Source organism: Podarcis gaigeae (genome assembly GCF_964106915.1).
Source record: "Podarcis gaigeae genome assembly, chromosome: 6".
Classification (NCBI taxonomy): Eukaryota; Metazoa; Chordata; class Lepidosauria; order Squamata; family Lacertidae; genus Podarcis; species Podarcis gaigeae.
In genome coordinates, this window is record NC_139682.1 from 74,342,196 (window position 1) to 74,366,491 (window position 24,296).

At 42.8% G+C, this 24,296-nt stretch overlaps 1 protein-coding gene across 6 annotated transcripts in view; it reads left to right on the forward strand.

Annotated features, from left to right (window-relative positions):
• DPYD (dihydropyrimidine dehydrogenase) overlaps positions 1–24,296 on the forward strand; it is a 495,490-nt gene that overhangs the window by 352,265 nt on the left and 118,929 nt on the right. For 4 of the 6 annotated variants that reach the window (XM_083743288.1, XM_083743286.1, XM_083743287.1 and 1 more), the window contains one exon: positions 8,108–8,191. The exons of 1 other annotated variant lie outside the window; for it this stretch is intronic. In XM_083743288.1, the coding sequence (XP_083599414.1) occupies positions 8,108–8,191 (84 nt within the window). Of the gene's footprint in view, positions 1–8,107; positions 8,192–9,911; positions 12,485–24,296 lie in introns of those variants that run through there. One more of the 6 variants, XM_083743290.1, reaches the window with a different exon arrangement.

Sequence of the window (24,296 nt, forward strand, 5' to 3'; positions counted from 1 at the left end):
GCTTCTAATACAGATTTGCAAAAGGGAGAAAAAAAGTGGCGGCGGCACAAAAGCTATTGTACATAGTGGCAGTTTGTTGGTTTTCCTATAAAATAAATACCTACTTGTACAAATGAAAACATCTTGGTCAAGCACCTGGAATTTTAGCGTGCGCTCGCTCGCTCTCTCTCTCTCTCTCTCTCTCTCTCTTCCTCTCTCTCTCTCTTTAAAGCAAGGTTTATCAAGGTTATGCAAGAAATACTTTATTAAGGCAGTAATATATAGGCTGAAAGATGCATTGCGTGCATCAATTTGTGTGCTGAAATTATAAATGAAGCTGCAAATCTGTCTACCCTTTCCCAGAACTCTAGATATTCACGTGGTAATTTTTTTTTCCTGGACTGTTTCACTGCAGACTACAGGTGGGGTTTGCACACTTGAATACATCCATGGGGAGCGTGGAGGGAGCTTTCCTGTACATCAAAAGGTAGTGTGTGGAGGAGACTCAGGCTTAGTCTTCCCCTTGATGTTCTCCCCCCTCCCCCATGAGTAGGCAGGATTAAAAAACAAACAAACCACAGAGGAGCATCAAAATACGGACTCTGCCATCTGCAGTGTCAAATGATACGGGGCAGGAAAAATGTTGCCGTTTGATTCTGCTGAATGTACCGTTTTAATCTCGCACAGTAATGAAACTGCAGGTCCTTGGAGAAATAAAGTGAAATATTAGGACCTAATCCCAATCTACAAGTGTGCAGCTGTTGGAGAAATTTAAAAGGTGTTCCTAGACTGGCGTTATCCCTCCCAGAAACCCAAATAAAAGGATGCAGGCTCCAAGTAAAAAGATGGCCCTTAATTGGATAGGGACGGCCTCGAAAATGAGGAGGAGGCTGCTAAGAGCATAATCCAAAGCAATGTTTCTTATATACTTCTAGATTACACATAACAGTTGCAATCCAATGTCACCATCCTGAACCAATCAAAACCATGTAGCTCTTCAGATCAGGCTTCGTCATAATATTATGTAATTACATATAATTATTTTTTCAATATATTTATTTATGAGGGCTTTGACTAATTTTCATTCGCATTAACTGCCCCCCAATATCGTCTTTCATCTGTCTACAAAACAATTCAAGATTAACCACTATTGCCATGCCTAGCCCATTCTCTTTTCCTGCATCAATGGCCACCATTGAGTCTAATAGTTTATATTGTTTTCGGTGTTGCAAAAGGAACATGTGCTATATGCAGTACCTGGAAACAACTAGCAGGCAGGAAAAAGCCCTTTCAGTTTAGCTAGGCTATAGGCTCAAAAGAAAATGGAATCGTCAAAACGATAACAGTTTTGCAAAATGATTGTTTTCTTCACCTCAGTTCCAGTGAGATCCTCCTGAAAAGAATTGAGCAGTTGTCCCACTCACCATCCTAAACAGCTGATAATCTGCATTAGGAATATATTACCAGAGTAAAGCATGCACAGCCCTGGTTAGTGGATTCAGCTATGAAATTACATGTGCAACATTCACTTGGAGGAGTAATTTCACCCCCACACATGAAAGGGCCCTAGCTGGGTCAGGGCAAATGCAAAGGGTGCATGTCTCATTGCTTCAAAACTAGATTCATTTTTGAATAGTTTGCTGAATTCAAGGTGCAGTTGCTTAACCTTTAAAGCCTTGAATGGCATGGGACCCAAATACCTGAGGCAGTGTGTTGTGTCTTCCCACACCAATCTACTCTTGTCTGAAGATATTCTGCTGAGACCCTGTTCCAAGTACCTTCCTTATAGGAAGTGTGCTATGTAACTACAAAGGAGAGGGCCTTTTCAGTGGTAGCACCTTGACTGGAATGCCCTATTTGGGAAGGTATGCCTAGTACTTATGATGCAAGCTTTTAAATGTCAGATCAAGACATTCTTGGTCACCAAGGCATTTAAAATGTGTTGTTTCTACTGTTTAATTTTCTGCCTTTTACTATTTTTGAATATCTATCATATATATCTTTGTTCACTTATTGCATACTCCCATGAAAATTCAAATTTGATCAAAGTAGTTGTAAAAATATTATATTTTTTTATACTGATAAAGTTATTGTAGTGATTAGGAGATATAAATAGGAAAGTGTTCAGAACAAATATACCTTGGTTCTCGAACACCTTGCAACTCAAACGTTTTGGCTCCTGAACGCCGCAAACCCGGAATTGATTGTTCCAGTTTGCGAACATTTTTTGGAAGCCAAACATCTGACGTGGCTTCCGCGGCTTCCAATTAAGTGCCTGGGATGCACTGCTAAATCTCATTTTCCCATATTTCCTTATTAAAATCTAAAAAGGTCCCCACTGTTTACATCCATAAATGTTGGTATTGTGCAACAGGGATTAGGAACCCAGTTGTGGTTGAATTCTGATCTCCATCAACCCCAGCCACCATGGTCAGAACGACAGTAATTGTAGTCCAACATCTGGAGGACCGCTGGTCCTCATCCCTGCTGTTCAAGTTCCTCTTCTTCTGAAATGAATGGAGAGTATACTTTGTGAAATTCTGCCTCAGCAATTTTTAACTGGTCGTGTATATCATTCCATACGAGCAGTGGACTTGTAAGGAGCCAGTGTGGTGTAGTAGTTAAGAGCGGTGGACTCGTAATCTGGTAAACCGGGTTTGCGTCTCCGCTCCTCCACATGCAGCTGCTGGGTGACCTTGGGCTAGTCACACTTCTCTGCAGTCTCTCAGCCCCACTCACCTCACAGAGTGTTGTGGGGGAGGAAAGGGAAAGGAGATTCTTAGCCACTTTGAGACTCCTTAGGGTAGTGATAAAGCGGGATATCAAATCCAAACTCTTCTTCATTTGGTCTTCATATTTTTTTTTTTTAAAGCATGACAGGTTTTCCCCTCCTCAATTATTACTTCTCGATTATTCTTTTTCTAGAACTGATAAAACCATTCTTATTTTGCAAATTCTCAACATTGCCCCACAGGTTATGGTCTACATGAGAAACATTTTTTTAAAAAAATAGAAGAATGAAAACAACCCTCTCCCTGCCAAATACTTGTGACCTTCCAAGGTGCATAAGCCCTAGAGGAGATGCAGTCAGGTCTCCATAGGAGGCCAGCCATGTACACTAAAGGTCAACCTGTCATGGAAGTAAATAACAAAAATAACAACAAGCCCACATGCATAGGTTGTGAAGCTCAACAGGAAGGGGGACGCTTGAGGAAAATGATGGATAGCATTTCTTCTGATGGGTCTCTTTAGAGTTTCTGAACCATGGCCACACAGCAGGCAAAAGTCACTCCTGTCGCTCAGAAACAACAAAATGCAAACCAGATTCTAACCTTGCCTAAGTAATAATTTTAAAGCACACGGAGATAGGTTTTTCCTGCTTTGCTAAATCAGAAAGTATGTGTAATACTGTCTTGAAGTTATCCCCCTCTCCCTGCTTTGACTCTTAAACCACTTACTCTATCGCAATACCACTGACTTTGATAAGGCTAGAACTGCTGCAGAACCACTCACCAAATCCACAGTTGCTTTGCATTGTATTGAGTTTGCCTTGTATTTAGATCAGTATCTACTAATAAGGGTGACAGATACAACAGAAAATGGTGTCCCTGCACCTTCAGTAATTAAAAAGGAGTAGATTTCAAGGGTGTATTACAAAATTTATATACCACTTCCTAGGACAAAAGTCCTCTAAGTGGTTTATAGTAGACAGTCTAAAATATACATTAAAAGTGCCAATTTAAAAACCATTAAAAGCAAGTCACATAAAACCATTTATTCTAAACAGGTTCTAAAGCTAAGGGCTTTTTTCCAGCTGGAACTCAGTTCCAGCACCCCTCAGGTGGGCATCACTGCCATTCTAAGAGAACAAGGGAGAAGTTCATGGTGAGCTCTGGCACTTTTTCTTTTCTTTTCTTTAAAAAAGCACCCTAAAGGTTTGCAGGAGCCTCCATTGCATGGGTTGATCCTTTGTTTCTGAATTCAATTAAGAGATATACTTCAGAATTTTTTGGTCTGGAGTGGTTGTTTTGTGACTGGAACAGCCCTGGCCATTTAAGTACAACCAGATTCCACCCCTTCTCACATGCTCCTTCCCTTGGCCTAGGAATAAATTATGGTGCATGTGTACGTTAAAATTCACCTCATGAAGCATTATGGAAGATGTTGCTGCATCTTCTGTGCACATTTCTCATTCCTGTTCACACACACTCCTGCCGCAGCTATTGGGATTTTAAAAACTACGGTTCCATGCTTGTCTGCAGTTAAAGTCCCATCTATTATGGCCCACAGATGCAGTTTGCTGAGGTGACTAATAGCCTGAGGAGGCCATGTCGTCTGTGGCTCAGGTGATAAGATATTCTAATGGTGTTTTGAAGGTTCAAGCCTGAACTCAAGACAATTCTGTTGAGCTTTCATTTCACATCTGTTGCTGCCTGACTTCAAAGCAGCCTCTAAAACGCAGCCTTGAGGAACCAACATTCTCCACATAATGACCTGGGGCTTTAAAATTGGGACAAAGGGGTAGATTTTTGCTTTTGCCCTTCTTCTTTGTGTGCAGTTATAAGCATCTGAGCAGGAGCATTTACTTAGGTGGGCTAGACCTGTTTTAATGGTGTCTTGAATGGCGAAGATAACATATTTCATTTCGAGCACAGATTTCCTGAAGTCCACACCATAATTCTCTAGAAATCACCAGGTTTTTCCTCTTACTTGAGACTTGAATAAAGATTTTCGTGGCCCAAGTCTTTTAACAGTAGACCTGCTGTTCCTTCATAATTCACAACAATTGGAAAAGTGTTCAGATAATATAAGACCTATTTCCTGTCTCACAATTAAATGTGACATTTAAAGAAGTTTAGCTGACTTCTTTCTCTCTTGCTTGCTCCCATATTCTCAGTGCGCTTTTCTTGACTTCACTTTGGAATCAACAGCAAGAGTGTTTGCCATCAGATCCTTGGCTTAAATGACTTTTTGCTAACCTTTAGATAGACAGTCAAATATTGGGCAGCTCAATTATAATTATTTATTCTGTGATGAGGCCTACCTCGAAGCCTTGCCCACGAACCCTAAATGGGATTAAGGATCAATTCAAACAACTTCCTTGGACAAAACACATTGTGTGAAAAGGGATAGCAGGCTTCATTAGTAGCAACAGTCCTTATGACTTGCAGCTGCTGAGATTTCCTCAAGTGATCATGAGATTTTATTGCCAACTATATCTGTCATCTCCCCATTCATGTTCTGCACTTATGTGCATACTGGTGGAGGGGTGAGGGAGCTGAAGAACTAAACACATAGAGGAAAATTTGCTGCTGCCACCAGATATTGGTAGGGAGATTAGTTCCACGAAACCTTTCTCAGTGTGCAAATCCAGAAACCAGTGCGGGGAACTTTTCATTCCTCTGATGCACGAGTGCACATCATTCATGGTTCATTTTATCCCACTGTGACTCCTTTGTCAAACAGATTTATCAGGGGTATTTTTAAAACACTGCATATATATATATATATATATATATATATATATATGTTTTTGTGTCCTCGGGTGTCTTCCCGTGTAAAAGTTGGGGTGTCTAGGCGACGTTTCGACGAGGTCTCACTCGTCATCTTCAGGCTGGTGCTTTCGGCTTCTTGTTACTGGAACAGAGCGGGATCTCAATGTTTGAGTTCCTATAAATACTGTAGAGGTAAGTGGTACTCAGGATATCACTAAGTGGTACTCAGGATATCACTCAAGAAATCACTCAAGGTATCTCTCAAGTAATTAAGGAACAAAAGAAGAAAAGGCACACTAGCCTGGGAACTTCCTCTCTGCCCAGAACATTGGAGGCTAGACACCACACCCCCTCTACAGTATTTATAGGAACTCAAACATTGAGATCCCGCTCTGTTCCAGTAACAAGAAGCCGAAAGCACCAGCCTGAAGATGACGAGTGAGACCTCGTCGAAACGTCGCCTAGACACCCCAACTTTTACACGGGAAGACACCCGAGGACACCAAAACCTGCATTCCTGTACCCGTGAAAATCTACGAAAGCAAATATATATATATATATATATATATATATATATATATATATATATATGTTGTTTAGTCGTTTAGTCATTTCTGACTCTTCGTAACTCCATGGACCAGAGCACGCCAGGCACTCCTGTCTTCCACTGCCTCCCACAGTTTGGTCAAACTCATGCTGGTAACTTCGAGAAAACTATCCAACCATCTCGTCCTCTGTTGTCCCCTTCTCCTTGTGCCCTCCATCTTTCCCAACATCAGGGTCTTTTCCAGGGAGTCTTCTCTTTTCATGAGGTGGCCAAAGTATTGGAGTCTCAGCTTCAGGATCTGTCCTTCCAATGAGCACTCAGGGCTGATTTCCTTAAGAATGGATAGGTTTGATTTTCTTGCAGTCCATGGGACTCTCCAGAGTCTCCTCCAGCACCATAATTCAAAAGCATCAATTCTTCAGCGATCAGCCTTCTTTATGGTCCAGCTCTCACTTGCATACATCACTACTGGGAAAACCATAGCATGCATATATATATATATATATATATTCACCAGTGGCAAAGGTGAGCAGGGTTGGCCCAAGACATTTTGCTGTCCAAGTCAAAGGACAAGGTACCCAACCCCAAAATTCCATTTACAAAAGTCAACCTGGATGCAGATGAATCTTAACTTCAGTGCTGGCAACTGGATTCTGTTCTCCATTGAAAGCCAAGGACCACAGGCTAGCTAGGTATGGCAGTGACTGGTGAGGTGGAGATAGCTTCCTGGCCAGTGAGTCATTGTTGCCACAGCAGCAAATGCACTGTCAGAGCCAATCCAGCCTACCTGCTGGTGCATCTGTCCTGCACTGACCTTCCTGCCGCCCTCCCAGCATGTGGTAGTGACTTACCTGCTGGGAAACTAGGATAGGAGCTGCTTCCACCTCACCTGGTGAGATGCTTCTTTAAGGATGCACAGACCACGCCACTTGGCATTCACAGATCTGCCTTCAAACACCTTGCCCCACTTCCTACTCCCTAGCACCTGCTGTTTGAGGTGGCTGCCCACTCTACCTAATGGTGCAGCTGATCCACAGAGGAGTGTATATACAAGCCATGAATAGCAATTCCTCTTTCACACTGCCGTCTTATCTGCAAACCTTCTTGACATGTTGTTTTGCTCATACTTCGCTGCACCATGCAACTCATCTGCATATTTCCAGGATTGGGAGCTCTGTAGTCCTGATAATAAAGTGTGAGGAATGGACCCCCAAGGGAAGACTGGGGCAATTTAAGCCCAAAGAGGTGACTTGCAGTGGAAAAGCTCAAATTGCATTTGGTTAGATTTTAGCATGTAAAGTCTTTAGACACAGCCCCCTCCCAGCTTGGATTTTATGTAACAGTTTCTGGTATATGTATCGTGTATGTTTATATCCTCCAATAAGTCCATTCTCTGCAGAACCCTAATGTGTTTCCAGAATTAATAACGCCCTCTAAGATTGTTTCTATTTTACAAGCAAACCAACATCAAACAAATGTAGTGGATTTATCTGTGTTTGGAGACCGCCAGCCATAAGCTCTTATCTGAAACAATTAACAAAATACTCACTGTGAGAAATTCTGGCCATGTAGAATACAAGTCTATCAGAGAGAAGGGTTTAATACAGACTATTCTCTGTTGCATCTGTTCCCTATATATTTTACTTGGGAGAAATGTTCAACCATTTCATACACCTCTGGCCTTTCACCTGCATTATGAAGTGATACAGTCCGGACTTCTATCATTATTCAGCATATTACTCATATGATTATTCAGTATAATTAGTAGAACTGCCACGATTCCAGAGGTATTTTTGGAAGGGGGAAAGAGAGGTTAACGAAAGTTCTCTGTGTCAGATTATAGTTTGTTTTGCAATGTAGCCCCTTTAAAAGTTTGTTGTGTTTTGTTTCTTCAAATTACATTTTGCACTGAATTAGTCATAAACCAAAAGTAAATATTGATGGGTTGTTGGGGGGTGGGGATATTACATGTGGCATGAGTTACAGATCTACACATCAGCTTGTCATTTGGGAAATTACCTTCACTGAAGTGGTGTACCATTTTGGCAGTTAATATTTGATATTTTCTTTCTTGTGTGTCATACAGGCTTCTGGAGCAGATGCCCTGGAGTTAAATTTATCCTGTCCGCATGGCATGGGAGAGAGAGGCATGGGCCTAGCCTGTGGGCAGGTAGGGCTTTTAATGGCTATCTCTTTTAAGTCTCCTCTATGATGCAGCACCATTACATTCGCAGTCTAACCTTAGGGGGGTAAACTACATGAAGCCGATTGCTAGCTTGGGATTCTCTGGCCTCCCCTTGTTTAAATATTTAGTGACAGAAATGTGGGAAATGACAAGAGCCTGAGATTTCACACACAGAGAGAGAGAGAGCGCGTTTATTTTTATGGAAGACAAAATTGCATTATGCGCTTGACAGGAAGCAATATCATAACAAATAGTTGCCAAAATGCTCCGAGAGAATTGTACTTTATACATTCTTAATGTTGACCAGCATCTCTGGGGAAATGCAGTACAAGCGATTTTGAGCTCAGAGGCGTTTTACAGAAGGTTAGCTACAGCCGTGGCATTTTATGGCTATTAGAAGCTGGGCGAGGAGACAACATGAGGCTCCTTCTGAACTGGTGGGTTTGTCATTCTGTTAACTGAATGCCTGATGGTCCAATCCTGCGCTTGTAAATTCCAAAGTAGACACAACAGTCCACTACTATCAGTGCCTGAGGCCTTGCTCCACATTCCTTGGCCGCTGAGAATCCAATTTGTGGGGGACGCAGGACAGGGCCTTTTCAATTGTAGCACCCAAATTCATCCGAGAAGCCCAACTGGTCTGACTCATTATTGGCATCCTGCTGAGACTTGACTGTATCATGGATCCATTACATTGAATTAATTACAGTCAAACCTTGGTTGTCGAACGTAATCCATTCTGGAAGCTCGTTTGGCTTCTGAAATGTTCGACAACCGAGGCACAGCTTCCGATTGGTTGCAGGAGCTTCCTTCACTCAAGTGGAAGACATTCGGCTTCCAAAAAACGTTAGAAAACCAGAGCATTTACTTCCGGGTTTTCGGCATTCGGGATCCAACGGTTGACTGTATCTGCCCTTCTGTTTATTTGGCAGTGACTTACAGGTTGCCTCACTCCTCTTATTTTGTATTGTTTGGATTGTATTGGACTGTATTGCTGACAACTTTCCAATGTCATGGTACACTGTCACCATGTCATTTTAGGACAAAAACTCACAAAGTATGTTGATGTATTGTGTGAGCTCTCCATGAACATGTTCATATTAGTAAAGGAGATTGTTTATAAATGGCTAAACATGTCAGTCACTTCAGGAACTCTTTCAGATTTACATGTATTATTTAGGGGTGTGCATTCTGTTTTGATCAATCTTGAACCGAGAGTCAAATTGGACAGCTCTGGAAAAAAATCTGAGGATCTTCTGAGGTGACATCGTGTCCCAAGGGGCATGAATCAGGCTTCTTCTAAAGCCTCTGGACCACATCAGCACTTCAGAGGTCTAAGAGAACAGACTGGTGGTTCTTGCTATTGTTTTAAATTTTTTCTGTGCTGCTTTTCCAGACAAAGCTTTTCAAATGCACCTTACATCCATAAAATTACAATGATAGAAATCAGTATTGCCACCACCGCCCCACACATGAGAACACCAATTAAAACCTTACATAACGTAACCTGCTCGGGCCTCAGTCCTGGAAAAGGGACAACAATTCTTTAGGGGAAATCTTTAGAAGCTTTCATTGTTGTATTTCCAGAAGCTCTCCATGTGACAGGAGGGAGCGAGAGGAGGAGCTTTTATTTTGTGATGGATAGCTATAGCTTCAAATCAGAAGATAATCTTACCATAGCTCTCTTTTTCACATCCAATCGCAGTGCTTTTGGAAGACATGTAGAAGGGACTTACCAGCTGAAATCGACTGAGCAGCAAACAAAGTAGCCATCTCCCACACACAATTTTAGAAGCTAATGTTGCACAAAAGCCCCTGCACTGATCCTCCTGAAATTTTGCAGATTACTTGCTAGAGCTACTTCTGTATGTGTGCATCTCTTCCCTCCCTTAAAAACTTCGAAGACTCTCCTTGCACACAAAAATCCCTGCACCTATCTGTCTGAAATGTCACAGTATTCATCCCCTCAGAAGGAGATGCCTGATTGTTTAAGGAAGGGCCAGGAAAAGGGAAGGTTGGAAAGGAATACAGTGACAAGTGTGTTTAAAGCAAGGAAGAGTGGAGCTGAAATGCAAGTTGTTCCAAGCCTATGGGATGTGCCGCTTTATGAATTCAAATAAAAACAATCAGGAAGTGTTTTGGGGTGCACAGCATTCTTCGGGATGAAAATTGTAAGTTAACACCGACTCGATTTCCATAATGCGATGCTCCGAGCCAGTGAAATAACTTTTAAATGAGTAACTTGTTTAAAAGATAATAGAAGAGTATAAAATATTAAAATTTAAAAAAATCCACTTTATATGGGAAGCAAAACCCACTACTGTTATATACATATATGTTTTTATAATAATAATGTTGGCATATTATTGGCTTATGGATCTGATTCCTTCAAGGGGTCTTATAAATCCACAGGATAGCCTTGGGCGCTGAAATTCAGCAGTTGGCTCTTTGATTCCGCTGTAGCTCGAAGATATGTAAAAACGCATGTAGCCAGGCTGTTCCCCACTGACTACACATTCAAGAGGCTTCCAGTACTTGCATACATTATTCCTGCTGGCACAGGTTGGAAACGGCTTATGCAAAAGAAAGAAATGGGTGGGGGAGGGGGGAAAGCTTATATTTCTATCTTGATGAAAAACCCCTTCAGGATTTACCTTGACTAGAAACACAAAACCTTGAGTGTGTGTGTGTGAGTGTGTGGAATAGCGTGTGTGTGCCATTCCATCCTATATCAGAAAGTATCCATCTGACCATCTGTGTCCCTTTTCTCCCCCTCCCACTACGCCCCCCCCCCCAATACGCTGCAAAATTAGAAGTTTGTTTGAAGGTCAAATGCTTATCTGCCTCCAACAACGAATGAGCTTCAAATCTTATGACAAAAATTGCATGACAAAATTAATCCAAACTTGCTGCTTCTCGTTTTTCACCCATTCCCACTTGTGCATTATACAAGAATTCAAATGCACCATATGCAACACACACACACATATAAAACTGGATTTCGTGCAGACTTTCTTTTTCTTCTCTGTGAGCACTGCACACAGCTTTGCTTTTCAGTGTCTCAGGAATAGTGCGGTGTATAGTTTGATTCACTAGTGTGGCACTAAGGTATATATACTAATGCTCTATATACGACCCTAATTTTCATTCTTGGGGAAAATATCAGTACCTTCCAATGAAATAATGTTCCCCCTATGGGAGAAATCCAGACTCTCACTTTATCCCATGTTGGATGGAACTATAATTACAACCTAGCAAGGACTGAAGATTGATGGTTCCTCGAAAGAATTTGTTATGGCTAGATGAGGTCAAGGGTTAAAAATAAAATTGACCAGCTGACTTTAAGCATCACAGCCGCAAGGCAAGGCTAAATACCTGTGATGTTTCAGTGACCTTTGTCTCGGGCCCAGTCATTTAGTAATAGGCCCTACTCTAGTATCTCACTTGGAAAATTCCGCTAGCAGATCTGGGGAATACATTTCAGAGGGACATGAGCCTAGCTAGTAAGCAAGAGACATGAGACCCCTCTGAATCTTACAGAAGCAGTTATCAATTTTTGTTTGCAGTGCATGAGGCTTATAAAGATGTATTTGCATTGCAGATTAAATTGCAACACTTTGTCACAATTCCTTCTATTATATTTTGAACCGTGTCTGCACACAGTTGAGTTAAGCTTTTTGTCTACTTGATCTCATTATGACCTCTGGCTCAAACATCAAATGTTTTGATTGATTGATTGATTGATTGATTGATATATTTTTTTCTTGATTGATTGAAACTGTTCACCCATCCTGCCATCATTGGTTAATTCAAGTTGGATTGACAAGCAACGAGATTGAACCAAGCACAACTCAGCCCTTTACCTTTTACTTTTCTTTCAGATTTGTTGCCATTTCTCGTTAGCATTTTTTTTTTACTTATTTGTTTATCGTATTTTACTAGGTCATATATAATTTCCCCCTATTTCTTTATTGAGTTCTGTGTGCTTTAACTGCTTTTCTTTCCCTTTGCCTTCTGGGTATCTGTTTTCCATTTCTCCCTGTTGCTTTCTTTAATCTCCACTCCTGCTGTTGCTTTCTAGCAAGGACAAAATTACTACTGTTACTGGAATATACCAATAACTCATTTAGTTCCATGTCTTCCTTTTGCTGCTGGCTGCTTTCCAAATATGTTTTATTCCTACATTTTTAAAAAACCCACCCCTCCTCCTCTGCATTCCTTGTTCTTAAGTCAGATTCCAAGAAATAACAATAAAGATTTCCTGATGTTCAGTGAGAATTTGCTTTCTTGTAATCTCCTCTCTTGAACCTGACACAGGTCAGAAATGGACAGGCTTTTCCATCCCTGTACACAAAACCGGTCGCAGTTTCAAGCCTGCATTCACCATAGCTAACCTCAGGGTATCTGGAACAAACATATCTGCTGCATTTACTGTCATTCAGCCTTAAGGCAGACTTTGAAAGTACAAACCATTGTGAAGCTTTTTTGCCCAATATCACTGCAGAATCCAGAAACAGTGAGTGTTTTTAAAGCGGACCATAACATTTAATAAGGTAACCTTATTAATAACTTCTGGTATTATTTATTTAATTTGTATGCTGATGTTCATCCAAAAATCACAGGGCACTTCACAACATATAAAATACAAATTGACAACATGAATAAAACAAAAGGAAAAGAAAAACAAACCAATGACCTCCCCTGCAGAGATTCAATTATTTATATTTGTTTCTTCAATGTATTACCGTATTTTTCGCTATAGGACGCAATTTTCCCCCTCCAAAAATGAAGGGGAAATGCGTGTGCGTCCTATGGGGTGAATGCAGGCTTCAGGAGAGCTGCAGCGCCAGTCCCACAAGGTCAGGGGACAGCGGGGAGGCGGAACGCTGCCATCCCGCTGTCTCCCGCTGTGGTTTGGAGGCTGACGGCAGGGAGACGCGTGCTTCTCCGGCCACCAGCCCCACAAGCTCCAGGGACAGCGGGGAGGCGCAGCGCGTCTTCCCGCTGTCCCCGGACCTGATCTGCAGGCGGGCGGCGGGGAGAAGAGCGCTTCTCCCCGCTGCCGGCCCCACAAGTGCCTGGGGGGGGGAATTTTTTTTTCTTTATTTCCCCCCCAAAAAACCTGGTGTGTCCTATGGGCCGGTGCGTCTTATGGGGCGAAAAATACGGTAATTTGTTTAATTTAATAATATGGTTAAATTATTACCTTCAGTTCAATGATTTATATTTATTTGTTTATTCCATTTTTATCACGTCCTCCAGACATTTTGGGTGATGTACATAGCTCATTCCCCTTCCCCCTCATAAAAATTAGGTCAGAGATGATCGCCCAGTTTCCTTTGTGCCTCAGCAGAGATTAGAGCCTGTTAAAGGAATGCTTGTAATTCAGAGATAGTGCATATACTTTGCATGCCACAGGTTTCATGTCCAATCCTTAAAATCTCAATGTAGATCTCAGAAAGATAGATGTCAGTCAAACTAGGCCCTACAGCTGTTTTGGGACTACAATTCCTATCATCCCTGACCACTGGTCCTGCTAGCTAGGGATGATGGGAGTTGTAATCCCAAAACAGCTGGATGGCCAAGTTTGGCCATCACTAATATAGACAATACTGAGTTATAAATGGTTTGACTTAATATAAAGCCTACTTCCTATGTTCCTTTGTCCCCAATTCTCTCTGGTCAGTGTCCAACATTTTCCATTACACCACACTATATACTCTCATGCATGTCTGAATTTGCCATAACTGAGCAGGAAATAGGTCTTTGAGCCATGGTAGATAGCTTAATGAAAACCAGCCTAGTTTGCAGAAGCTGTGAAAATGATGAATTCCGTGTTAAGGGTTCTTAGAAATTGAAAAGAAAGAAATGAAAACTGCTAATAACATAATGCCAGTGTAAAATCCATGATGTAAGCACCCTTGGGACGTTTTGTACAGTTCCTGGTTGGAACACCCCAAAATGGTTGTTACAGAGCTGAGAAAGGTGCAGAAGTCAGGGAATTCCTGGATACTGAGGAGTGACCACAAGGAGAAAGGGGACGACAGACCGACTTGGAAGTAGATCAATGTTTGTTCTGATCCAGGAGGACTCTTATTGTGTTACTATGTTCTCACATGCACCAACGTCAGTGTAGCCCCAGCACAAGATTACAGTACAGTGGTACCTCGGGTTACATACGCTTCAGGTTACAGACTCCGCTAACCCAGAAATAGTACCTCAGGTTAAGAACTTTGCTTCAGGATGAGAACAGAAATCATGCTCTGGCAGCGCAGCAGCAGCGAGAGGCCTCATTAGCTAAAGTGGTGCTTCAGGTTAAGAACAGTTTCAGGTTAAGAACGGACCTCTGGAACGAATTAAGTACTTAACCTGAGGTACCACTGTACAGCAATGGGGGTCCTGCACTTGGGCTACAAGCTCCCATCATTCCTGACCATTGACTGTGTTAGTTGGTGCTCATGGGAGTTGGAGTCCATAGGTTCGCTATCTTCTTTAGTACACAGACATTGGATTGATGCCATTAACTTGCCTGAATGTGTCCCTTTCTCTAAAGTAGTGATATCCAAACTTGGCCCTCCAGCAGTTTTTGGACTACAACTCCCATCATTCCTAGCTAACAGAACCAGTGGTCAGGGATGATGGGAACTGTAGTCCCAAAACAGCTGGAGGGCCAAGTTTGGCCATCACTGCTCTAAAGGAATTTGTTACACCTCGTAGGTTCCTTAAACGCAGGAGGAGGTGTTCTTAGATACAGTGAGCTTGGCTAGATGGACTGTTGAAATTACCAAACAGAGCAGTTTCAAGGCTTTAAAATCATTTTCCATTTTAGTTTTGGACCTGGCAACTTTCCCATCACCATTCACAACTCAAGGCAAAATTCCTATGGGTGGTATTCAGTGCTACTTCTACTCAGAGTAGACCTATTGAAGTCAACATGCATTGCTGTCTAAGATTCATTAATTTCAGTGGGTTTTGCTCTGAGTAACACGTAGTTGAATGCAACCCTGTACTTCAAATTTGTGCCTACTGCTATGGGGGGGGGGGGGAATGCCTCATTTTCTGTTTTGTGCTGCAACTCATGTGTTGTTATTCTGGACATTGGAGTTTAATTTGCAGGTGTGTCTGGCAGACAAGCTGAGTTCAGGCGTATCCTAAACTAATGCATTGTGGTAGTTATACCATAATTTCCGCCCTATAGGACGCACTTTTCCCCCTCCAAAAATGAAGGGGAAATGCGTGTGGGTCCTATGGGGCGAATGCAGGCTTTCGCTGAAGCCTGGAGAGTGAGAGGGGTCTGTGCGCACCGACCCCTCTGGCTCTCCAGGTTTCAGGAGAGCCGCAGCGCCAGTCCCACAAGGTTGGGGGACAGTGGGGAGGCGGAACGCCGCCATCCCGCTGTCTCCCGATGTGGTTTGGAGGCTGACGGCGGGGAGACGCGTGCTTCTCCCGGCCGCCAGCCCCACAAGCTCCGGGGACAGCGGGGAGGCGCAGCGCGTCTTCCCGCTGTCCCCGGACCTGGTCTGCAGGCGGGCGGCGGGGAGAAGAGCTCTTTTCCCTGCTGCCAGCCCCGCAAGCTCCAGGGACAGTTGGGAGGTGCAGCGCGTCCTCCCGCTGTCCCCGGACCTGGTCTGCAGGCGGGCGGCGGGGAGAAGTGCGCTTCTCCCCGCTGCCGGCCCCACAAGTGCCTGGGGGGAATAATTTTTTTCTTTATTTCCCCCCCCAAAAAACTTGGTGCGTCCTATGGGCCGGTGCGTCCTATGGGGCGAAAAATACGGTAGTTGACAGGAGGCCAGCCAACTTTCAGAAAGTGCTTTAGAGAAAGACTGGATGAATGAGTGAGTGAGTGAGTGAGTGAGTGAATGGCATTGGCATGGTGAAGTGGATACCCATGCCAGATCAATTCTGAGTACCGTTTCAAAGAAGATGGGTGGGATATTGTCCTCAGTAACAAAAATGAGAAGAGTCATAGCTGGTGACTCTTGCTTCTTACTACCCTCCTTCCCTGCCCCCTCAAAAGTCTTTGCTATTTCCAGCCTATCTTCCTTTCAGTCATAGCTCCCCAGGTCACCTTAAAACAGGGTTGCCATATGTCCGGAATTTCCCAGACATATGCGGAATACTGCAGATGGCAGCAGCGTGGGCGAAAATTGGGAAAACGGGAAAATCTGGAAGTGTGGCAACCCATGTTGGCAGTGTCATTTTTGCCGATTTTCCATAAAAAGAGCTCAAAAATGTAGTGCAACAACTTTTCTGTCCAGATTTTTAATGTTTAACTAAAACATTAAGTAGCACATAAGTACTGTACTTTTCCGTGTATAAGATGCCCCCTCTTTTTTGGGACTCCAAATAAAGAAAATGGGGGGGGGGGGAGAGATTGCCCAGAGTTGTTGAGTTTTTTTGGGGGGAGTGCCAAAAATCGCTCACCCGCTGACATGTAATAGCCAATCACACGCACATCAGCAAAGCAAACAATCAGCTGCACGCTCGCCAAATGGAAGCCCCAATAGCCCACCCAATTGCCTCAGCAGCCAATAGCCAGTGGACCTTGCAGCACCCACCAATCACCAGCAAAAACGCCACAGCAGCCACCAATCGCCTGCCCCACCTCTCCACTGTCCGTGTATAAGACGACCCCAAGTTTTTAGCACAATATTTTAAGAAAGTAACCTAGTCTTATACACAGAAAAATACAGTACTCGCCAGAAAATAGGGCCAATTGAAAGCTACTGTAATTGCCCATACCATACTTCGAGTTTCCAGATATATAACAAAAAACAAGAGTGTGAATAAGTGATTGTTTTTGTTTTCATTTTCAAAATGAGCCTCATTTACTCTGTTCATGCTATCCAGTACCTATGCTTCATGCTACTACACTGGATTTTAAGCTGGAGTTCTCTGACGAAAAATGGTTTACGAAGCTCCCAATTGTGAAGAGAGGTTTGGGAACACCCACTTGGTCACAGCCGAGCGCTCAAGTCTTTTCTCAGCTAGCTGCCACTATTTCTCATAGCTCAGGCAATGATTCGAGCTGTGACGTCTCAGTTCAGCCATGACAGAAAGCCCAGACCTAATTCAGAGTAACTTGATTCTGTCCAGGAACAGTCAGTATGATTGGAAAAAGGGAGAATCTGTCTCCATTAAGGCGCCGCCGAGTGGAACTTGGAGTGAGTGATCTGCAGAACACCTGTGCAAGTCATGACACTCTACTTACAGCTTTACTTAAGTGCAGCCAAAAGCCCTTGCATTTCACATTGGGAATGAAGCTTGTGCTTTTAAACTGGAATAGGTTGTCAGAAAAGGAATGAAAAACAATAAAGCCTCTTTTTTATTAAAGTGTTGCTTCCCCACTCAGGCTAAGAAGTCTCTAGCCTAACTGCAGACCAGTTGTTGGCATGCCTTGACCGAGCTGGGAGCAGCTCACACACCAATTCCCACTCATTGAAAAGACCTACATTGGCTCCCAGTATGTTTCTGAGCACAATTCAAAGTGCTGGTGCTGACCTTTAAAGCCCTAAATGGTCTCGGTCCTGTATACCTGAAGGAGCGTCTCCACCCCCATCATTCAACCTGGACACTGAGATCCGGTTCCAAAGGCCTTCTGGAGGTTCCCTCACTGCGAGAAGTGAGGTTACAGGGAACCAGGCAGAGGGCCTTCTCGGTAGTGGCACCCTCCCTGTGGAACACCCTCCCACCAGATGTCAAAGAGAAGAACAACTATCTGATGTTTAGAAGACATCTGAAGGCAGCCCTGTTTAGGGAAGTTTTTAATGACTGATGTTTTAATATATTTTTAATCTTTTGTTGGAAGCTGCCCAGAGTGACTGGGGAAACCCAGCCAGATGGGCGGGATGATATTATTGTTGTTGTTGTTGTTGTTGTTGTTGTTGTTGTTGTTACAACACAGGCAACTGTGTCACAGAATCATAGACTTATAGAGTTGAAAGGATGTTTTTTTGTTTTTTTTTCCAGCCCACAGGTAACTTTTGGAATTCACAGCTACAAGACTGTGGTCCATTAATTTCAGTGTGTCTATTCTGAGTAAACTTAGCTGAATACTATACACAATCCAGCAGATTTGGCACTGTGGTAGTAGCAGTGGGCTCTGCTGCTTCTACCATTTATATTTTCCAGTGTGACAGCAGCTTTAGCAAGTTTTTGAAAGAAAAAGGCCTAAGAGGAAAGGCGAGGGCACACTGAAGGTTATTCCCCCTTACTCTAGAATTGCAAGCATTCCCTTTGTCCTGAAGCAATTTCAAGGATCATTTTGAGGGTTGGATTTTGATTCCTAAAACAGAACTGAACAAATAACCCCAGTTCAGCCATCTATGAAAACACAGGCAAATTGGGGGCAGCCATTTGGGCACATCCCTACCACCCTGGTGCACATGCTTGGTCACTGTCAGAAATGCGCTTATGAACTATGGGTGTCTCCACACAGGCACCCCTTTGCAGGAGGCACTGGAGCAATAAAAGGGATTACCAATGAGAAGACCCTACAAATAAATTAGGAAGAATGCAGGAAGAATATTAATCCTTTAGGTAAAGGTAAAGGGACCCCTGACCGTTAGGTCCAGTCGCTGACGACTCTGAGGTTGCGGCGCTCATCTCATTTTACTGCCTGAGGAAGTCAACGTTTGTCCGCAGACAGTTTTTCCAGGTCATGGGGCCAGCATGACTAAGCCGCTTCTGGCGAACCAGAGCAGTGCACAGAAACACTGTTTACCTTCCCGCCAGAGTGGTACCTATTTATCTACTTGTACTTTGATGTGCTTTTGAACTGCTAGGTTGGCAGGAGCAGGGACTGAGCAATGGGAGCTCACTCCATCGTGGGGATTTGAACCGCCAACCTTCTGATTGGCAAGCCCTAGGCTCTGTGGTTTAGACCACAGTGCCACCCGCATCCTTTAGCACTCTGTAAACAAATCAGAATGAAGTAATCTAACCCCCTTGTAAGCTTAGTGCAAGCAAGTTGGGAGTTGGGATGGATGATGAATACATAGGTTATCTAGGGAAGCCCTATATGGTAGACTGGTGTGTTCTGCCATTCATGTGTTCTAATGTATGAAAGGTGACCTCTTCAGGAACCCTTGTGCATTTGCAAAAGTGGAAGGCACAGGGTATAAAAGGGGAAATAAGCTAACCAAACAATAGGAGTGAATTCTGGGTGTCTCCAGGAGCAGCCTTGTGCAAGTGACTGTACACTTAACTATGGAAATGATTACTGTGGCATTAGAAGCTCCCCTTTTCTGTCTCTTCTGACAGCTGTCAATGGTAGATGATGGCATCTGAGTTTTTACTGTCAAGTTTTCTGAGAAGTAAGGAAATACATTCTGCAGAACCCTAAGCCAAGAGTTATTTTTCTTCCTACCCTGGGAAATTTCCTCCCTTAATTTGACAGGCTTTAAGCAAATTGTTAGCTTTAATTAAGTTTGAAATGGGACAAGCACATAGACTAAAAAGCCCCTTGCTAGGACATGAGTCTGCAATAAGATTAGCTGTGAAATTCACAAATGGTGTCTCTTTTGCTTTAATGATTGATTGCAATTCTGTAATTAGGTACTGTGAAATTTCGGGTAGGATTAAGGCAGATTCAATTTTCTGAAGGTAATTTTGGACATCCCACAGGAGGAGTGGGAAGCGATTATGTTCTTGGTGTATCATCATGAACAAGGCAAAGAATAATCTAAGAGGTGGAACTCGGATAGTGGAAAGGCACTTAGAAAGCATTGATCTGCAATAATTGAAAACGAAGCCTTTTGCTTTTTTCCCTTTTTTGGCATTGCTTGCAGTTTGGTGGAAACAAACAACAGAGTACTTATCACATGCCTGATCCTGTACTACTAACAAGAGATGGGAGCTTTGATACTAATATTAATATCCATTATGTGTTTGTTTTTAGGTTGTTGTGTTATATGTTAATTTGTTAGCTGCTTTTAGAAATTGTAAGCTGTTCTGGCAGTTCTATTGATTATATTACGAGGCTTTATGGGTTGCCCTAGGTACTTCCAGTGGAAGAGCTGGAGATAAATAAATGTGGTAGTAGCAGTATTAACAACAGCAATTAAGCTACCAACAGAGGCAGATTAACAATTTTCAAAGCAATTGTTAGGTCCAGCTTCTAAGAACACAGCCCTGCCAAACCACAACAAATCCCATCTAGTCCAGACTCCCATTTCCTGCAGTAGCCATCAGAGCCTACCAGGAGTGCATGAAGGCAGTAACCATCTCCTGCTATTTCCCCAGCCCCCCCCCCCAAAACAAATATACGCTGGCATGCTATTTGTGGGTTCTAGCCCCACGTTGGGCAAAAGATTCCTGCACTGCAGGGGTTTGGACTAGATGTCCCTCCCAGCTCTACTGTTCTATGATTCTATGATTCTGAAGATGAAGATTCTATACTAGCTATCACTTCTCCCGTTTCTGATGTTCAGAGTGCTATATCCAAATCAGCACACATTCACGCAAGAAAGTACTTCCCATAGCCTTGGGGAAATCCAAAGTTTTCGAAAGATATTTATTTATTTATTCATTTTTAAAACAGGCATCCTCAAACTTGGTCCTCCAGCTGTTTTGGGACTACAATTCCCATCATCCCTGACCACTGGTCCTGTTAGCTAGGGATGATGGGAGTTGTAGTCCCAAAACAGCTGGAGGGCTGAGTTTGGGGATGCCTGCCCTAAAGAGTGGGGGGGAACCCAAATAACCCAATTAGGACTGAGCATGGTCAGTGGCCGTTGAATGCAGACTGACTGTTGGGGATGGGATACCCAAAAGTGAAAAGGAATGGAATGTAATATCCTGAGCAGGAAACGCACCCCGCCGCAACATTTTGTCACAGGGCCCCACTTGCTATGACTAATAACCATTTTTGGAGTTTATTCTTCATGAATTTGGCTGATGCTCTTGATGATGCTCTTGTATTTTGCATGGTTTATTTCTTATATCGGTTAGCTGCTTTTCTCACATAGGCACCCCAAGTGACGTACATTGAAACCAGTTAAGAATACCCAATAAGAATCTAAGAACACAGTTAAGGATATAAAACAATTCAGGACTTACTGATCCTACCCCATCGAAAGAATCCACAGTGTGACTCTTCAAATTAAAAGGCCAAAACCTGTGTAAAGAGAAAAGTCTTTGTGGCACCTGAAAATAGATAAAGATGGAGCCAGCCATGCCTTCCTAGGGAGGGCATTCCACAAGTAAGGGGCCACCACTGGAAAGGCCCTTCTCCAAACCTCCCATAGAGGGCACACATGAAGAAGGGCCTCAGGGACCAGTGGGGAGAGGCAGGCCTTGAGGTACTGAGATCCTGAGCCACATAAGGCTGTATAAGTTGAAACCAGCACTTTGAATAGAGCCCCAAAACAAATTGGTAGCTGGTGCAGCCGCCCCAGTTAAAATCCTGGATGTTGTCGAACTGTTCAGAATACAGAGCTGTAGAGTCCAGAGCCCCCCCCCCCCCGATATCCAACTGAAATGTACTATCCTGTAATTTAAGCCCATTAAACCTAGTGCTGCCCTCTGAGACAGCAGAGAACAGATCTTTGTCCCCTTCTCTACTTCTCTCAACTCCTTTCCTCAGTCTTCTCTTCTGGAGGTTAATAAACCTATTTCCTTCAACTTTTTAGTAGGACTTCTTTTCCATACTCCTGATAATATTCATTACCATTCTCTGAACCCGTTCCAATTTTCTATGTCCTCCCAAAATTATGGTGCCAAGAACTGGACACTGTTCCCCATTTGAGCAGTGCAGAGTAAAGTGGAACTATTATTTCCAGTTTCTTGGAAACTACATGATGCAGCCTAAATTTCAGTCATGTGAGCTCCTGTTGATAGTGTGAAGTGGTTCAATCAAGACCTATTATTATTATTATTATTATTATTATTATTATTATTATTATTCCATCTTATCTTTAGTTTAAGAGAACTATGTCTTTGGGGGGTCAATTAGAGTTATGTTGTTCTCTTATTTTCAAAAGTTTGGGAGGGCCTGCATCCCTGTATATTACTTGACTTTCCATACTTGGTTCTCAGCTTCTCCTGGTGTGGAGTGGCTGCAGAGTTGTTTGAAGAGGCATGTCTTTCAAACCTTGTGCTGATAAATTTCTAAAAAGTTCTGATTAGATATCTTTTTAAATCCACAGTGGCCCCATTTCTTGGTTTTACCGTTTGAGACGAGAGCTAGCAACGCTTCCTTTTCCCAGAGTCATCCACACAAGACATGTTAACTGAAAAAAACAGCTTAACTTTTCAAGAACAGGTGCAATAAATCTGAAATACACCTGTTGTTAACACCATAAAACATTAATACGTTTTTCAAACACTCAATATGCAGTTAACCTCCAAAAACTAGTAGCTATGGAATGTTTTTCAGTCAGGTCAACATTATTTCCAGAACTGCATAGCATAATTCTGTGGGGCATTTGTTGGAGGCTAATGGGGGCCGGGGTGGGATGTTTCCTTAGATGCAAGTTGTATGTTAAAAAGCAATGGTCTTACAATGGATGCTCTGGAGTTTTATCCTCGGGATATAGGCCTGGTTGCATCATTTGATTGTTGTTGTTTAGTCATTTAGTCATGTCCGACTCTTCGTGACCCCATGGACCAGAGCACACCAGGCACTCCTGTCTTCCACTGCCTCCCGCAGTTTGGTCAAACTCACGCTGGTAGCTTCGAGAAAACTATCCAACCATCTCATCCTCTGTCGTCCCCTTCTCCTTGTGCCCTCCATCTTTCCCAACATCAGGGTCTTTTCCAGGGAGTCTTCTCTTCTCATGAGGTGGCAGGGCACCCAAGATGAACAGGTCATAATGGAGAGTTTTGACCAAATGTGATCCACCTGGAGGAGGAACCGGCAAGCTACTCCAGTATCCCTGCCAAGAAAACTCCATGGACAAAGACAACAAGCATCATTTGATTATACTCTGTCAATTGGTTTACACATGAGTCTGTGAAGTGTACACTTATACACAACCAGAAACAGTATCTCCACGACATATTGTTGTAAACGGGGATCTTCAGTTCTCGCAAATATGAAAGATAAGAAAAGACAAAGGCTTCTTTGTGTTGATGAGGAGATGAGAGTTAGTTTGTCTCACATTAGACCTAATAGAAATGAGATTACCCAGGAAAAGCAAGCTCACATCTCTCACTGAGTTTGTTTACATTCTTAAGGTACATATGCAAGAGGCTCATTTGTAATTATATTTTGTGAATGATCCATGTTCTTACATAGCTGCATTGTTTCACACTTTCTCGATGTCCTATGATCATATTATAATGTACAGTGGTACCTCAGGTTACATACTCTTCAGGTTACAGACTCTGCTAACCCAGAAATAGTACCTCGGGTTAAGAACTTTGCTTCAGGATGAGAACAGAAATCATGTTCCGGCGGGGTGGCGGCAGCAGGAGGCCCCATTAGCTAAAATGGTGCTTCAGGTTAAGAACAGTTTCAGGTTAAAAACAGACCTCTGGAACGAATTAAGTACTTAACCTGAGCTACCACTGTATTTGTGTTCTATGTTCTAAATCAAGCACTGCTGGGAGTTGTTTTTCCCCACAAATTTCTTAGCAATAAAAAATGTGGTGTGGGGCAAGCAACTTTTTATTCTGAAAATGTGGCTGGCCCAGAGTGGGGGGGGGGGAATGGGAATCACTGGTAGAGTGTGGGGTTAGTGAACAATTGTTTTTTAGGGGGGGATGAATATGGGATCACATTTATTTGGTTTATTGTACTGTAACTGTGTTTCTTGTCCTTGTTTTAGATTTTCTCTGTAAGTCACCATGAGACCATTTTATGGTCTCTGGCAGTGGAATAATACTAATGCTACTAATAATATGCACTACATAAATAGATGAAGATGATATAGGAGGGGAGAGAGGAAACAAGGGCTGAGCATCTGATTCCTTCTCTGAGAATCATGTAGCCTAATCCACAGTGGTTCTGCTGCTGCCGGTTGCTTCTGAACTGATTAGCAGAATATAACAGCATCCATAAGCTAAATGCATTTTGGTACAGAAAGCTAAAGTAATAGGGGTACTGGAAGCCAAATTAGCAGATTTCTGTGCTACAGTAAATCTCTCC